The sequence below is a fragment of the Carassius auratus genome, chromosome 34 (genome assembly GCF_003368295.1).
Source record: "Carassius auratus strain Wakin chromosome 34, ASM336829v1, whole genome shotgun sequence".
NCBI classification, from domain to species: Eukaryota; Metazoa; Chordata; class Actinopteri; order Cypriniformes; family Cyprinidae; genus Carassius; species Carassius auratus.
This window is the reverse complement of record NC_039276.1, coordinates 19,274,579-19,292,573: the sequence shown is the minus strand read 5'-3', so window position 1 is coordinate 19,292,573 and position 17,995 is coordinate 19,274,579. Positions and strand designations below refer to the sequence as shown.

General features: G+C 40.2%; 1 protein-coding gene across 14 annotated transcripts in view; it reads left to right on the top strand.

Moving 5' to 3' along the window:
* The window catches only part of LOC113053452 (E3 ubiquitin-protein ligase MYCBP2-like), an 85,351-nt gene that overhangs the window by 58,120 nt on the left and 9,236 nt on the right, over positions 1–17,995 (top strand). For 4 of the 14 annotated variants that reach the window (XM_026218485.1, XM_026218481.1, XM_026218483.1 and 1 more), the window contains 18 exons: positions 1,752–1,892; positions 4,586–4,807; positions 7,242–7,374; positions 7,644–7,766; positions 9,832–9,996; positions 11,494–11,592; positions 12,549–14,168; positions 14,287–14,456; positions 14,566–14,810; positions 14,912–15,079; positions 15,180–15,337; positions 15,503–15,702; positions 16,076–16,225; positions 16,329–16,489; positions 16,629–16,785; positions 16,928–17,152; positions 17,415–17,480; positions 17,723–17,962. In XM_026218485.1, coding sequence (XP_026074270.1) covers positions 1,752–1,892; positions 4,586–4,807; positions 7,242–7,374; positions 7,644–7,766; positions 9,832–9,996; positions 11,494–11,592; positions 12,549–14,168; positions 14,287–14,456; positions 14,566–14,810; positions 14,912–15,079; positions 15,180–15,337; positions 15,503–15,702; positions 16,076–16,225; positions 16,329–16,489; positions 16,629–16,785; positions 16,928–17,152; positions 17,415–17,480; positions 17,723–17,962 — 4,443 coding nt within the window. The remainder of the gene's footprint in view (positions 1–1,751; positions 1,893–4,585; positions 4,808–7,241; positions 7,375–7,643; positions 7,767–9,831; positions 9,997–11,493; positions 11,593–12,548; positions 14,169–14,286; positions 14,457–14,565; positions 14,811–14,911; positions 15,080–15,179; positions 15,338–15,502; positions 15,703–16,075; positions 16,226–16,328; positions 16,490–16,628; positions 16,786–16,927; positions 17,153–17,414; positions 17,481–17,722; positions 17,963–17,995) is intronic. The other 10 variants (XM_026218493.1, XM_026218489.1, XM_026218491.1 and 7 more) reach the window with 8 other exon arrangements.

Genomic DNA, 17,995 nt, shown 5'->3' with positions numbered 1-17,995 from the left:
TCTGTGTTTAATGCTTAAAATAAGCTCCAAAATTACTTTTTCGGAACGCATAGTAAGGAAATGTTTGTAGTTTTTTTTCTATCCGTGTCCAAACTTTTGAGTGGTAGTGTAAACTTCCTGCTGTTTTGTTAAGTGGCAAACTTGTAGAAGTTACCCTTTGATGACACTGCAGCGTTTTCCACATGCTCAGAGTGGAACATGTAGGGCTGGGTATCAACTTCTATACTTTTTAGGCACCAACTGGATTGCCTTGATACCATCACGTTTCGAAAAATGTCTTGTCGTTCGGTACCAAATTTCGATACCCAAGGGGTTATTCTCATCAAAGTCAGTGAGCCAATAAGACTGCAGAATGTGCGATGTATACATAAATCAGTGATTGGCTCTGGTGAGGCTTCCAGGAAAACGTGTTTTCACTTTAAATGTGTTTAATAGCTTTATTTTTCATCCCTGTAAATGTTTTTCTGGAAGTGTAATGCAGGTTCATCATCGGAAACAGGGCGGTTTATGAACGCGTAATATGATAAATACAATAAGCAGCTTCTTCCGAGTCAGAACAGCGTTCACGGAAGAGAAAACGCATTCAGACAGCGCTGGAAGCAGCTAATGCACATCAGATCGTGTAAATCAGTGGAAAGTGAATAGAAATGATGGCTTTGTGTAAACTATGCGTTTTTGAGGTAATGTAATCTTGTTAGACTGGATATAAGCCCTATAAGTCTATTTAAAGTATGTTCTGCGTGTCTGTGTTAATGAATGGTGCAGAAGCGCATCTTCGTTTATTACACATACGGAAACGCACGTGATGCTCGCAGTGATTTTGGCGTCTTTCCTCTCACTAAACGAGGATATGAACACATGAACAACATCTCCAGAACTGCACTGAGAGTCACTTCATGAGCATTTGACCGTTTAATTTGAGTATAACTAGCGTCACATCACATCATAGACTGTAGTTTCACATAAGCAGAACTGTAAAGGTAAACCCGTCAAAATAAAAGTATTTGCCAAAATACTTTTATTTTTTTAATTAAGTATTTGCTTAATTTTCAATAATTAAGAGAAATTAAATGAATATTTTATGCCTTCATTTGATAACCAGACAAATGTAAATACACAGAATTTCAGAGGGGAAAAAACATTTCACGTAAGGCTATTTTAAGAAAAAAAAAATTAAGTTGTTTTTATGCATTTAAATAATTACACAGGCTAAAACACAGAATTAGGTAACAATAAAACATATAGTGAAGAAAAAAATAAAACATTTCATTGGGCCCTAAACATGTAATATTTGGCATATTTGTTTTTGCAGTAGTTTTGGCGGGTTATTTTTCCTATAAAGATATCGAGATATATATCGTATATCGAGAGATAGCAAAATATATCGATATATATTTTTTGCTCCATATCGCCCAGCCCTAGGAACAAGTGTCGAAGTCAAGGTATCAGTATCGAACATTTCTGAATGATACCCAGCCCTAGGCACATGACGCTTGTGCTGAGCATGTTGAAGCCTCAACATGAGACCCATGAACAGGTCCTGTTGTTCCCTGCTGGCAACCACCAATAACACATACATAAATCTTCAAACTGTGTACATGATGCATCTCATTTTCCGACATCCTCTATAAATTCAATTGGTTGGCGCTATGCATTAACACGATTGGCTCTGCAGCCTCGGAGGCTCGTGCAAGGGCCGTGTTAGCAGTTACAGGAGGGCATGGCTCCGCTCTGTTGCTTGTTTCCCATAGATCCACAATGATGATGGTGTCTGGCTCAGACTGAATGATGAGACAGTTAAGAAGTATGTTCCCAACATGAATGGGTACACTGAAGCCTGGTGCCTCTCTTTTAACCAGCATCTGGGTAGAAGCCTCCTGGTCCCTGTCGACGTAAGTAAAAGGCCTCCCCCTTCATAGATTAGCCAGAGCTCCTACTCTCCTCATTTGGGGACGGGGTTTGTAACTGCCAGCTTAACTACAGTCATGTTTAGGCTTGTTTGGCTCTTTTTGAACCAGTGAATAATGGGCATCTAATGACCCTCTCCCAAATGTCTACAAGCATGCTGTGTCAGTTACTTCGAGAGACCAGCAACATGTGTCTTTGCATGTGTTAGGGCTACTGTGTAGTTTAGTTTGGGCACGATCACTCTTAGACCAGGATGGAAAGTGTTAAGGGTTGGGTGCATGTTACCAGTGCCTTGTCTTAATAACTCCTGGTTGAAAGACACTAACTCATGCACATTGTTTTGTGGGGCTGCATGATTATGACAAAGTTTATAATTTATTGATTATATTTTATTTTAAACGCATTTATTTATTGCGATTGATGGATAGTGTTCACATTAAATATTACATGCCTTGTCAAGAAAATAATTGCTCTTTTCTGTAAGTTTTTGATTGCTTCTGTTGTCCTCATTCATAAGTAGCTTTAGATAAAAGCGTCTGCCAAATGACAATGTAAATCGAGGGCAAAAATCTGTGCAAAAGTTATGAAGCGTATTCCAGCATGTTTTAGGTTTTACGCCGTCATTATTATTTTTGATTTGCTTCTACAGCTTTTTTTTTTTTGAGTGTCAGGTCATGTTTCTTCAGTAACAGAAATAAAACACAAAGCAGACTTGGAGACTCGAATGTGAGAACAAGGTGACAGCTTCAGGAAATTCTTTCATTGACGCTTCATGATTCGTTTATTGCACAGCTGTAATCGTAATCTGTGTTATTAATCGTGCAGCCCTATTGTGGTGTTACTCATCATATGTGGTGTGAAAAATAGCCCTTGTGTGATAATGAGTATCAGTGTTCAAAGCTGTGCTGTTTCCTGGTCATGAAAGTATAGATGGATGAGCTGCTTCAGTGCGGCCCAATAAAAACTTGAATCTCTTCACATAACACATCTGAAATAATCGACATTCATGAACAGACAAAGATTCATCTGCACAATTAGGCTTTTCCAACAATCGGTTTAAAAGTGGTTGATCTGTTGAAATTTCTCACCCTAAATTAGCTGTCGGGGTCCCGCAACTTTGATGAGGTTCTGCCACGAAACAAGCCTAGTCCTAACCCAAGGCCTTGATTCTGAGAGTATAATTACTTCTGGATTTGAAAATGGCGTCTAGGCTCCCAGTAGGAACAGCATGACACACCACCAATCTTTTTTGGAAGATTATGCATCTTCATATTTCTTATGTGACTTATATTTCATTTGCCGTGTTTTGATGGGATTTAAATTGTGCTGCAGTTGGAGCATTTGCGATCAGTCTTCTTGTTTGGTTTACTAGACCTTTTTCTCAGCCTTTAAATTCTTCTCTGACTGACTCGTGAAGAAAACTATAATCCATCTCTTCCAAAAAAAAAAAGACCGTACCATCTGCGTTTCTAATTGAAGGTGATTCCCAACCGTGTTTTGACTTGCTTATAATCTGTTGCTTAGAATATCTTTAGCGCTAGCCAAGGAGTCAGGCATATCGACTTTTTGTCTTGGACGACCTTATCTTGTTTTCCCCAGGTGAGTTGTCAGAAGATGAGATGTGTGTAGCTTGGCTGCTGCTTTGCTTTTCACCAGTGATTTTTGGAGAATCATCAGAGTTGCATGTTTAATTTTGTAAATTGTGTGAGTGAAACAAAATATTTCATTATCGTTTCCTTGTATGCACAGTGTTTTCAGTAACACGTTTTAAATGTGTTATAAGAACCTAATGATCATTACATTACATTTATGTTAATCTTGGGTAAAGCTTCTTGCGTTTTCATGTCTTAGTTCACTATTAAAACAATTGAAAGTCAGTTGCATGAGGATTTAAAGGAATAGTTTACCCACAAAAATAAATGTTCGTATTTACTCACCTTCATCTCATTTTAATTTTGTATGCTGTTTTCTCCTATGGAACACAAAAGGTGAATTTATTTTTAGCGCACTTTTATGACCGTTAATATTGACTACATCTGTTAAACTCTAAAAAATTATTTATTATATGTCTATAATAAATAATTTAGACATATAATTTTGATGATGTTAATGACGTCAAACCATTTTTGGAAAAGATTCTTCAAAATTTTACTTTTGTGTTCCATTGTAAAAAAAAAAAAGAAAGAATATGATGCATAATAATAATAATAATAATAATAATAATAATAATTGAATTTTTTTGGGGGGGGGAGTATTCCTTTAACAAAAATCTGAATGTGAATGCATGGTTTTTTTTTCTCACACAAAGTCGAAAAGATTTTGTCAGTTTATGTACAGCATGTCTGTATAGTAGTAGTCAACCGAGCACACTTTTCTACGTGTGTGTTATAATGATCTTCATCCCACAACCTACAGTTAGGATGAGATGATCTTTGTAAAGATTGTCTTGTTTGTATGTTGAAGCAGTATTGTTGATGTAAGCAGGTAATTCATGCTGTTGGCAAATTATGTTAGTGTTATTTTCTTTTTCATCATATCGGACATCCTTTTTGTTATTGACCCTAAAATGAAGACTAATTTTCTATTATCCCAAATAGATTGAATATTTTAAGAACATAATTTTAGAGTGTACCACTTGCTTTCAAATTCAATTAACAAGTGTCCTTTGGTTTTGCAGGAGGGCAGGTCAAATTTGGATGATTATGGAAAGGAGACCAGTGGCCGCCCTTCCCATGACGCCAATGTTGGTGACCTGGGCGCAGGCCAGGGTGGCGGACCGGGTCTTTATAAGGTAGTGAAGACCGGACCTTCGGGTCACAACATCAGAAGCTGCCCAAACCTTAGAGGTATCCCCATTGGAATGTTAGTTCTGGGGAACAAAGTCAAGGCGGTAGGCGAGGTATGGACTCCCAACTGTGTTACTGTGGCTGCCAATTAATGACTAATTAGCCAGATTTCTTGCTAATTCTCCAGTTTCTGTAACACAAATTCTTCATTCGCGTCTTCTGATAGAGGCCATATGTGCTATGGCTCTGGCGTGGGTGTGTTGTTGTTCTGTACACATTATTAAAGCCCCTTCTCAAGAACCACCAAGCATGGCTTCAGCTTTTGCACAGTAACAGTGCACTATAATCTGGCATGCTCTGTAGGAAAATCTGTGTGATGTGACGAGGAATAAATATTCCTAATTACCTATTAACAGTGATGACGGAAAAAAAATCTTGAAGTCATCTCAGTTTCCACTTTCTAAACACCAGGGTTGAGCAAAATTAAGAATTTGTTCCTTTTCAATTCAAGTTTTTGTATTTGAATTGAATTAGGATGTGGAACGGGAATTCGAAACGGTATTACAGGAAAAGATACATGTGGAATTAAGAGCTGAATTGGTTAAGCACATGTTGTGGAACAAAACATAATTGCGTAATTTCTGATTAATTATGCCTATTTATTATATACGTCATGTTATTTATATGTTACATTGTTATTTTATAATATATTCTAATTTCAATACTAGATATATAATATACCCTGGTATATTATATTATATTATAATTTCTGTACTGTAGAAGCTCTGGTATTATATTATATTATATTATATTATATTATATTATATTATATTATATTATATTATATTATATTATATTATATTATATTATTTCTGTACTGTAGATTAGGGATGGGTACCGAAACATGGTATTAAACTGGTCCTGGGGCTAAATTATGAAAGACCGTAGTATCAGTAAGATCTGACATTATCGGTTCTGCTTTCGGTACTGGAGGGAAAAAAAAATAATGTACTATGTATTTTTGCTTAATGATGTTATCGTGCACATTTTATCTCACCGAACATTTCTGATGTGCGATCATATTAAGACGTTTGTCTGTGAGATCTGCGAGATCTCTCATACGCGCCGCGGAGGCTGTCTGTCAGTCACACACACACACACACACCACAACGAGCGCGGCGCACACACACGGGTAAGGGGCCGTTCAAATATCGCGTCTTTTGCGAGCTCAAGTTCATTATTTCAAATGTATGCGCGTTCATAACGGAAGCGACGCGCATGCGGTGCGACGAGCTCATTCTCTCCAGGCGTGTCCACACCGCATCGAGTTTAAAACATCTAAACTTTTCAGAATGCCGCAAGCGCACCGCAGGTCATGTAGCTTCCTCACCTTTTCCGTAACAACGTTGAAAGCTCAGCCAAGATGAAGGAACAGCTGATAGCTATATGTGGATTTTTTTATTAATTTAGTAGCAGAGCTACTGCAAGCAGTTTTTAGTGCTGCAAATCCATTTATCCATTGCTGAAATTTCAGCGTATTCATGGAGAGAGCAGGTCATGGTTGCTTAGCAACGGCAGACTCCTCAGGAGCGCAAGTGCCTGAAGGCTTTGGAGAAAAAAAATCAAAAAGCAGCGCTCCTAGCGTTTTCCACGCGTTTTTAGACGTGATATGTGAACGGCCCCTTACAGTATGAAAACTCCTGCTTAATACAAAGAATGACGATGGCGGAGAGAGCAAAACGTTCCAAATTGTGGTTATACCCTTAAAGTACCGGACCGTTAAGCAGTATCGGTAAGAGTAGTAATACCGTTAAAACCTTTATGATACCCATCCCTACTGTAGATACCCTGGTATATTATATTATGTTATATTATATTATAACTTCTGTACTGAAGAAACTTTAGTATATTATATTATCATTTCAATACTGCTCTGGTAAATTATATTATATTATCTAAAAATAGCATTTCAAACTTTATTAATATTGTGTAGTATTTTTATGTAATTCATACTACAAATTATTCAAAATACTTAAATTAATATGCATTTTCTTTAAATCGTATTTCATGATAATTCTACTTAAATTCAAATGACAATTTTGCATCCTGTTTTATGGTTGAATTCAAATTCAGGAGTGAAATGGAAGTTCTGAATGGTGCACAGCTCTGGTGATCACCTGTTTGATGGCGTTTGAACGGTCTCCATGTGTGATGAATGATGGAGGGCTGGACTTTGCCTCTTTCTTCTCTCAGTAGAGGGTGTGGTGTGTCATGCTGTCCTCAGACGCTCTCCCAACTTACACAAATACTGCTATTCTTCTCACAAATCAAGTCAAGTGTCTCCCGTTTCAATGCAGAAATCATAAAAAATGGAATGGTACAGCATGTATTTTTCACATTTCTACATGCGCCGTTATTTTAGCATCTCCGCTGAGTTTTGTTTGCTAGTCAGATGTGCTCCTCTGGATTGATGTGGGGTCAGGTGTGTGTTTGTGTGAGAGAGAGAGAGCGCGAGAGATGAGGTAAATGAAGCTGTGTCTGTATCAGGTGATTAACCCGGAGGGCACCTGGGTTCAGCTGGATAAGAACAGTGTGGTGGAGTTCTGTGAGAGTGATGATGGGGAGGCCTGGTCTCTGGCCCGAGACAGAGGGGGAAACCAGTACCTGCGTCACGACGAAGGTAGTGCAAACACACTCCTCTCACTTCCAAAAAAAAAAGTGCACTTAATTGTATTGAATGTGCACTTTTAATGTACTTCTATTGAGAAACAAAAAAAAAATACATTAATGAAATAACAGGCCACTTAAGAATACTTTAAAAGAGACTGTTCCTTTAAACAGGAAACCAGTAATGTGAAAGAGCATTCATAAACCATAAGTTGAAAGACATCTGGCTGTTAGTTCCTGATGACTATTATTATTAATGCTTTTTGTTTCTCTCTGGAACAGAGCAAGTGATTTTGGAGCATGGAGCGCAGACCCCTCCTCCCAGCCCCTTCTCAGTCCAGACGTTTAACAGGGGCGTGGGCGGCTCCGGGGCGCAGGGCTTTGACTACGGCATCAACAACAAAGGTGAGAGGAAAGATCCCGGAGAGGTGGAAATAAAATGTGATTTATTACTGAGTGACAGTAACACCTTTTTTAATATGATTACAGTGCATCTGCCAATGAAACATTTTTATGCTAAATATGTCATATTTAATCTGATATATCTTGGTAAATTTGTTTCATGATGTTAAACATTACTTTACAAAATTGATGCCAATCCAACAGTAGTAGAACAGCCAGCCATACAGGATTTGTTTGTTGTATTCATATTTTAATATGTTCCTTAAAACGTTTTAGGTTAAATGTGGACCATAAATCTTTTTTTTTTTTTTTTCATGCATACAGTACCGTTCAAACATTTGGGATTGGTCATATTTTTTATGTTTTTGAAAGAAGTGTCTTATGTCAAACACAGTAAAACAGGAGTACTGAGAAACATTATTACTTGAAATAATACTTATGATAATTACAATTCAAAATAAATTATTTAAATAGTAATTTAAAAATGATATGCTATTTAATGTATTTGAAATGAAATTTTTTTTGTGATGGCAAAGTTGAATTTTCAGCAGCTATCTTTCTAATTAATGCTGAAAACAGTTGTGCTGCCTAATATTTTCGTGGAAACTCTGATGCATTTTTTTAAGGATTCTTTGAGTATTGAAAAGAACAGTATTATTCTAAGTGTCTTTGCTGTCCCTTTAAATTTAATGCATCCTTGCTGAATAAAAGTATTAATTTCTTTCAAAAAAAAAAAAAAAAAAAAGAAAATCTTGCTGATCCCAAATGCTAGTGAATACTGTACATGTGATGATCTTTTAAATTCCTTATCCAGTAATTACAAAAACAGGGAAGTCTTGGAAACTTCATGAAGCCCTGGATATAGTGGATATCAAAACACTGTCTTTTATTAATTTAAAGTGCTGTATGAGCCCTAATTAATAATCAAACAATCATTTGTCTTAATTCAGCTCTGTGCATGCTGTGATCTGTGTGTCTTGGCTGTCGTCTGTGGTGTGTGAAGGCATCATTGTGTGCATGGGCAAGACTCTGTGTGCTGCAGCTGGGTCTTACCCAATTATTGTCCACTGGCTCTCACCATACTGTTCTCATGCACCGCTGCTTAGTGGCGTTACCCATAGGCCGCTGTCCGATGGGTCCTTCATCTCCTCTTATACTTAGATATAGTCTATCTGAATTAAAAAAAGACCCTTGACATAACTATGGTGCCCCACTAAATGCTTCTTGACTAAAAGTCGACACGAGGTCAATATTAACCTTAGAATTGCTCAATGTTCCAAAGAAAGAAAAAAAACTGAAGCAATATCTTGCTCTTTCTCTAAAAAGACTTAGCATTTGGCCAGTGTCACCTAGGAGGTCCAGGTTATCTTTCTAAATACCTGCCAGTATTTGCAAATAATTAAAAATGCAGTAATTTGATAATGTTACAGTGATAGCACTAAACAAATAAGGTTAAGAAATAAGAATGATAATAAATACATCTATTGGGATACCTCGACCTGTTCTCTAGGGTGAACCTGACCTTAAACAGTCAAAAAGTCTTCTCAGAATTCACTGCAAACAATGCTACATGTACTATTCTCATATGAAATGCCTACTTTTTATGATTCAAACAGTTACTGAGATCAAATCAGTTCCTCCCCTCTCTTTTCCCCTTAATAACTTGTCAGACATCATCTTTTCATGTTGACTTTACCAACTCAATCAGAATTTAAGTTTTCAGTAGGATACCTGTTAGGTTAATATTAAAATGTTAAATGTTTGATGCAATTAAAAAATAAAAACCTGACAGAATTTCCATGAGTTGCACTATAAAAGGGATGAAAGCAGAGCATTGGCTTTGTCTGCCAATGTGTTCAGACCTGGGTTTCATGAAAACATGAAAACCTGACCTACGGCTCCCCCGCCCATTCCTTACTCCCCTCACGTTGGTTCAGCTGACCCACTCACACACCCCATTATTTCCAGTGAGCGTGTTTGTGTGGGGCGTTAAACTGACTAGCGTTTTGTATGGCTCCTTTTAAGGATCATATAAGCAACAGCACTCCCATTGTCTTCCGCATTGCAGGTGACCGGCTGAGTGCCATGCTGAATTCCATTCAGTCTGGGCCTTTCCTCCCAGCTCCTTCCATATTTGAGCAAGCTGCCAAACCTCCCTCTTCCCTTGTCCACAGCCCATTTGTGTTTGGACAATCCCTTTCCCAGCAGCCTCAACCGCATCCACAGCTTCCGAGTAAGTCTGTCCGTCTGTAAGGTAGTGGCGGTGCTTGCTTGCACAGGTGCTGCTTGTTCTGTTCTCAAGCGCTTATTTGTTTAGCATCCCATAGGCTGTGTTGAGATCCGTTTAGGGTTATTTCCCCTGCTTTTCTGTCGGCGTCCACCCGCTTGCTTTCTGTGTTTGAATTGTTTGTTTTTTTTTCTTTCTCGTCTCATTTGAACTTCAATGACATTTAAGTTCCTCTTCTGTGTTTCTATTGTAGATACTAACAGTGTGTGTTTCATGTCAATGTACAGTTCTTAATTTGATCATTCATTAGCTAAACAGTTAACAAGAGGTCCAGGAATCTGTCCACCCAATCAAAACCTTGCAGTGCTTTACCATTGCATCCCCCAGTGTAATCCACGACCCATAGTTCTGCAGAACAAAAAATGAATTTGGGTTATTTGGATATTTTAGGAGCAAGTGTCACAATATTTTCCACAGTCAAAATACTCTGAATCTGCGTTTCAGATTCATTACAGTTCCTCACATTTTGTTCTCACTCTTCTACCACCCTCTTTGCACTGGTTGATGCCCAGTTTTGTTTTAGTCTTGTGCCTGCTTCGACCAGTCTCTGTCTCTCTCCCAGTGTCTGTCCTTCTACTTGTTGCTTTTTCTCTATTCATAAATCTTTCCAAGTAACTAGATGCTCATCTGGCCCTGTTTACTCTTAGTGTTAACATCCATCGTGGGTGAACTAATCACCAATAACAGGGCTTAAATGGGGTTGCATTTATTTTTGACTGCCAATTTGAAAGTAGTCAAAAGTAGTTAGAAACACACCACACTGTGCTGGTTGTGTAAATACTAATGCATCCCAGACAACACCATCCACCTACTGAACTGCTAGTACTTCATTGCACAAAAACAAGGGGTTTTTAATTTTAAACTACCTGTGTAATTTGTACATGTATAAGAAAAGAATTAAATTTTATTTTAAAAATCATACGTCTACATGAACAAGACTTCACAGATCTTCTTTCGTGAAGCTCAGATAATCTAAAATGCTCAGTTAATGTTGGAGCTTCACTGAAATATTGAGCATTTCATTTAAAACAGTTTTTGGGGTGAGATTAAAACTTTTTTAAAGTATTTCTAGAAGCAAAAAATAAATAAATTGTGATGCTGCCTTAGAATTAGAACAGGATTCAAAATTAAAATTATACATGTAGTCACAAAATCTTTTACCCCCTCCCCTTGAAAACAAAGTGGTTACAGACCACTTTGAAATGCATGTAAATACCAGATGTAAACTGTGATTTCTCAGTGGTCCATTTGAGATTAGATCACCCAAGACGATTTTTAATATCAAGTGCAAACTGGGCCCTTTTTCAGAGTCCTTTTTTCCTCATACAATCCTTTTTCCAGTCTCCATTGTTCATTGGCTTTCACTTTCTTTCTCATTCTCTGATGGTTTTCCTTAGTTCAATCCTATTTGCTTACTTTCCTTGCCACTGTTTTCCGCTGTAGATGCTTCATCACGCAGCCTTGCTTCACGTGAGCGTGTGCACAAAAGCAGTGCGACCGGCCCTGGTACCGCTCTCTCATCTCTTGTTCTCAGACAAAAGGGTGGGTAATGCATGTCTTCTCCTGGGAGCACCCTGGAGACTCATTACAGGGAGGGGTTTCGTGTCATCCTCTCTTGCACAGTCCATTTATTTGGCCTCTTAGGCATGGCAACAGAGTATGTAGTGGTTTGGAATATACCTGGGGACAGGTTTACAAGCTTGACAAAACGTTTTATCTGACCTGGGTGCTTTCCATTTGCATCAATATCTATACATTTGCTACTTTAAAGGGATAGTTCTCCCAAAATGTATAATTCTGACATTAATTACTCTCATATTGTTCCAAACTCGTAAGCTCTCTGATCCTCCAATAGACAGCAAGGGTACTACCACTATCAAGGTCAAGAAACGAAGTTCTTTTGAGCATAAAATGTGTTCTCGTAGCTTTGTAAAATTACGGTTGAACCCCTTATGTCACATGAATAATTTTACAGATCTCCTTGCTACGTTTCTGGACCTTGACCATGGTAGTACATTTGCTGTCTATGGGAGGGTCAGAGAGCTCTCGGGATGCATCAAAAATAACTTTATTTGTGTTAAAGAAATGAACTGAGGTCTTATGGGTTTGGAACAACACGAGGGTGAGTAATTAATGAAAGAATTTTCATTTTTGGGCAAACTATCCCTTTAAAGTCATATGAAAACTTTAATTCTTATGTAAATAAATGTTGGTCAGCTAATTTAAATGTAAGCTCATTCTTGGATTTCAGTCAATTCTTGTAGATGTCATTTTAACTTCTATTGTTTTACATTTTTATTTTTTAAGTTCCTCTTATGTTGTAAATACATTTTTCCCTTACATTTTCAGTTGTCATTTTTACTGTCTTGTTTTTTTAATTATTATTGTTGTTATTCTTAAGTATGTGAAAAGGCCTGACAAGTATTTTTGGAGTGCCTCCTGTACAAACGAGTTGCTGAGTTGCACTTTGGTAACTGATGGTGTGTTACGATACACAGGTGACAGGGATAACATGGCCAGTCGGTCTATGTCTCCAGGCAGCAAGCATCGTCAAGAGAGTCGATCCTCCAAAACAGACAGTCATTCTAGCCGATCTGTTGACCAGTTGAAGAGCAAGAACAATGAGAGTCTGTCTGCCAGCGAGGCCCTTATTTTCAAATCAGACACCGGCAAACTGCGGTCTGACTCTCACAGCCGCTCGCATTCCCCTAACCACAACACTCTACAAGCCCTGAAAGCTGATGGCCGAACCCCAGGCCTTAGGGCTGAGTCTCCAAACTCGTGCTCCCGTTCCTCCTCACCCAAACAGAAAACCATAAATTCGGGCAGATCTAGCCCTTCCAGCAACAATTCCCCACGTTCTTCCTCTCCTCATGATAAGAACCTGCCCTCTAAAGTTAGTCCTTCTTCTAAAGCTCACCTGGACCCTCCACGTGAGAGATCTAAATCTGATTCTTATACGCTAGACCCTGACACTCTTAGAAAGAAGAAGGTTCCTCTCATGGAACCTCTGAGGGGCAGGTCTACGTCTCCCAAGCCAAAAATTTCACCCAAAGAGAGCAAAGGAGGAAGCAGCAATGCAGAGAACCGAGCCCCATCTCCTCATGTAGTTCAGGAAAACCTCCATAGTGAAGTGGTGGAGGTGTGTAGGTCCAGCACCTTGCTATCCAACGATGAAGTCAATGATGAGAATGCAGAGTTGCACAATGCTGAAGAGGGCTCCTCCAAGGTCCACTTTAGTATCGGAAAAGCCCCGGTAAAGGAGGAACTTGAAAGTCGTTCTTCACCCAAAGTCAGCCGTAAAACCTCCAGCAGACATGTGAGACCCAAAAAAGACAAATCGGGACCACTCTTTAAGGGTGAAAACGTGCGTCCCACTGAACCCGCCAAGCAAGCCATGTCGCCTTCTGTTGCAGAATGTGCCCGTGCTGTTTTTGCTGCCTTCCTGTGGCATGAGGGCATAGTGCATGATGCCATGGCATGTTCTTCCTTCCTCAAGTTCAACCCTGAGCTGACCAAAGAACATGCACCCATCCGCAATTCTCTCAGCTGCCAGCAGGGTTTTGAGGAGAAGGAGAGCAAACTGAAGAACCGCCACTCTCTGGAGATCTCCTCGGCACTCAACATGTTCAACATATCACCACATGGCCCGGACATTTCCAAGATGGGTAGCATCAACAAGAACAAGGTTCTGTCCATGCTAAAAGAGCCACCCTTGCCCGAGAAGTGCGAGGATGGAAAAAGTGATGTGGTCTCCTATGAGATGACCAGCCACTCATCTGTGAGGTCTAAGTCCATCTTGCCTCTCACCCTCCAGCACCTAGTAGCCTTCTGGGAGGACATATCCATGGCTACCATAAAAGCGGCTTCACAGAATATGATCTTCCCCAGTCCGGGGTCCAGTGCTATCCTTAAAAAGAAGGAGAATGAAAAGGACAGCAAGAAGACCAAGAAAGAGAAGAAGAAGAAGGAGAAAGCGGAGGTTCGCCCCAGGGGGAACCTTTTTGGGGAGATGGCGCAGTTAGCTATGGGAGGCCCAGAGAAGGATACCATCTGTGAGCTGTGTGGAGAGTCTCACCCATACCCTGTTACCTACCACATGAGACAGGCCCACCCAGGTACAGTGCCGTCAATTCTTGGGTCTTACTCCATTCTGATTTATTCAGAGCAGTTCAAAGTTTATACAGTCCAATAGAATGAAGCATATCATCAGTTCTCCGTATTGTGTTCTTTCAGGCTGTGGGCGGTATGCTGGAGGTCAGGGCTATAACAGTATTGGTCACTTTTGTGGAGGCTGGGCTGGTAATTGTGGAGATGGTGGGATTGGAGGAAGCACCTGGTACTTGGTGTGTGATCGTTGTAGGGAGAAGTACCTGAGAGATAAACAAACAGCTGCCAGAGAAAAGGTATACCTGTCATGACCAATGTAGGGAGATGCATAATATTTGTAGATATCGCATGTCTAAAACAGTGTATAATTCTTTCTTGGGTTCGACCCTGTGGTTCTTGGATCAGGTTAAGCAGTCAAGGAAGAAACCTCTCCAGGTGAAAACCCCACGGGCTCTGCCCACGATGGAGGCCCACCAGGTGATCCGTGCCAATGCACTCTACCTGCTGTCTCTGAGCAGTGCTGCTGAGCCAAGTCTACTTTGCCATCACCCACCTAAACCCTTCCACGCATATCTGCCCAGCCTCAAAGAGGGTGTGTCTGAGGAACTACCCAACAAGACGGGCTGCCTCTATCTGCAAACGCTAGCCCGGTAAATACCTTGTGTTCACCTTGATCACTGTAGGCTGCATTGTTAAAGTAATTCAGTGTTTTGGATATTTCATGGAGTCTTTCTCAATGACCTTTTTGCAGCCAACACACTGAGAACTTTGGGGTCTATCAAGATGACAACCTGTTTCAGGATGAAATGCGTTACCTGCGTTCAACGTCAGTTCCTGCTCCCTACATCTCAGTCACTCCAGACGCCTGCCCCAATGTTTTTGAAGAGCCAGGAAGTAACATGAAGTCCATGCCCCCAAGGTACTCTATTAAGCTTCCCACCTCCCAAAGTACTGTGTCTTATGAACATTTTATGTTATGATATGCTTATTATGTATTTATGATGTCTTTGTTCCTTTAGTTTGGAAACAAGTCCAATCACAGACAGTGACACAGCCAAGCGGACAGTATTCCAGCGCTCCTATTCAGTGGTTGCCTCAGAGTATGATAAGCAGCACTCATCCTCCCCAGCACGGGTCAAAGCAGTACCGAGACGCAGGGTACACAGCGGAGATGCAGGTAATGTTGTCACTTTGTACAACACCGTAACAAATGTCTAATTAATTAAGCTAACTGTTGCAATAATGACAGTGCCAGTACAGAATTTTACTATTGTGATAATTTACAATTCAAAAGTTGAGTTAAAAATTTTAAGTGCGAGTTAATTTCTACTGATCTTTACAGAAGTTGGGTCATCTCTGCTGCGTCACCCTTCTCCTGAGTTGTCTCGACTGATCTCGGCCCATGGCTCTCTCAGCAAGGGTGAAAGGAACTTCCAGTGGCCTGTGCTGGCATTTGTTATCCAGCATCATGATCTAGAGGGTCTGGAGGTGGCTATGAAGCATGCACTCCGCAAATCAGCCTGCAGGGTGTTTGCCATGGAGGTCAGCGGCGTTCTCTCAGACATTCTCTCTTTCGTTCCCCCTCTTCTTGTCGTCATAGACCGACATTGTTGAATATGAACTATGATTTAACTGTGGATTCCCAGGATCATGGAAAAGTACATTAATACATACTATGGAAAATTGTATTGTAATAATAAATATAGTAAATAAGATTGAAAGTACTTTTAATATATATATTACAGCTGTTTTTTGTTTTTCTTTAAATTATTTTTTAATGAATGACGTCACTGCAAAGACATGTATTTAAAATCATTATCCAATTATCACAATTGACTAGAGAAGTAATGGAAATTTAGTCAGAAGTAGTTCTGGGAACTCTTAACAAACCTTTTGTTCTTCATTTCCTTCTCAGGCTTTTAATTGGCTGCTGTGTAATGTTACCCAAACCTGCTCCCTCCATGATATCCTGTGGCACTTTGTGGCGTCTCTGACTCCGTCTCCCTTTGAGACGGAAGATGAGGAGGATGAAGAGAACAAAGGGAACAAGGAGAACCTCGAGCAGGTGTGGGCTTACGACAGCACACCTAATGGTTTTTAATAAGTCACTATTCACTTGAGATGAACAGGTTTTTCTGACATGGGACTGTTTTCGTCTTTTCTTGCAGGAGAAGGATCTAGGTGTCTGTGAGCACCCTCTGTCTGACATTCTCATTGCAGGCGAGGCGGCTCACCCGCTGCCCCACACCTTCCACCGTCTGCTCCAGACCATCTCTGACCTCATGATGTCACTTCCCAGTGGAAGCTCACTTCAGCAGATGGCCCTCAGGTATCGATCGCCTGTTCACAGAGACACCATTAGCAATCTAGTAACCACATACTGCAATTACAACAACCCACAACACCCGCTCAACCTACATTGTCTTCAGAAATGTATAAATCTAGTATTTGTTTGGCTGTTTCACTAGATGTTGGAGTCTTAAATTCAAGCAATCAGATCATCAGTTCCTGCACCAGAGTAACGTGTTTCACCACATCAACAACATCCTGTCCAAATCAGATGATGGGGACAGTGAGGAGAGTTTTAACATCAGCGTACAGTCGGGATACGAAGCGATTAGTCAGGTGGGAAACTTTCCATTAACTTCATCTGTGTTGATTGACAAGACTTTCTTTCCTGGTGCTTTTACATGTATGCATTTGGCAGAAGCTTTTATCTAAATTGGTCTACATTGCAATGAAGGTATACCTTTTACATGCACTGCAGGAACTTTGTGTGGTGACCTGTCTGAAAGATCTGACCAGCGTGGTAGACATTAAAACGTCCAGCCGACCAGCCATGATTGGCAGCCTGACTGATGGCTCCACCGAGACGTTCTGGGAGTCCGGAGATGAAGATAAGAACAAGACAAAGAGCATCACTATCAGCTGCGTCAAAGGCATCAATGCGACATATGTCTCTGTCCATGTCGACAACTCTCGTGACATTGGAGTGAGTTTGCGTGTGTTCTCTGTTTTTCTGTCCATTCTTAGTATATTAATAGCACTCTCTGTGTTGGCCAGCTGTTAATTCGGTATACATTTTATAAAGTGTTTAAAGTGCATAAGGCCTATATAACCTTCAAACCTTCAGATATGACATTTTGTCTGACAATTTTCTAGTTTGAATGAATTGTTTTGTAATATTTTTGTATTTATGCATGCATCTGTAAACAGCTAGTGATTTACATAACCTGTGCTTTGTGTTCTGTCAGAATAAAGTCACGTCAATGATATTCCTTTGTGGGAAGGCTGTAGAAGATCTCTGCAGAATCAAACAGGTGGGACTTCTATCCAAAAGTGAATGTTTTTACAATTTGGTGCACCCTTTTATCTATACTTCTGCATATAACATTAATTAAGTTTGAAAAAGGCAGTACACTCATAGTCCTGAAGTCCAAGAGCTACTAGGCAACAACCAAAATGCTTATGAAAGCATGTCTGCATGGAAATCACCAGCTCAGCCTGGGGTCCCTCAAGGCCTCCAGGGTCCTTTCACTGAATGGACGTTTTGTTGTCTCAGATTGACTTAGACTCGAGGCACATGGGCTGGGTGACCAGCGAGCTGCCTGGAGGAGACCATCATGTGATCAAGATCGAGCTTAAGGGTCCTGAGAACACGCTTAGGGTACGGCAGGTCAAAGTGCTTGGCTGGAAGGAGGGCGAGAGCATCAAGATTGCCGGGCAGATATCAGCGAGTGTAACTCAGCAGAAGAACTGCGAGGCTGAGACACTGCGTGTCTTCCGCCTCATTACATCACAGGTAAACAAGCTCAAAGGCACAAACCGCAGTAAG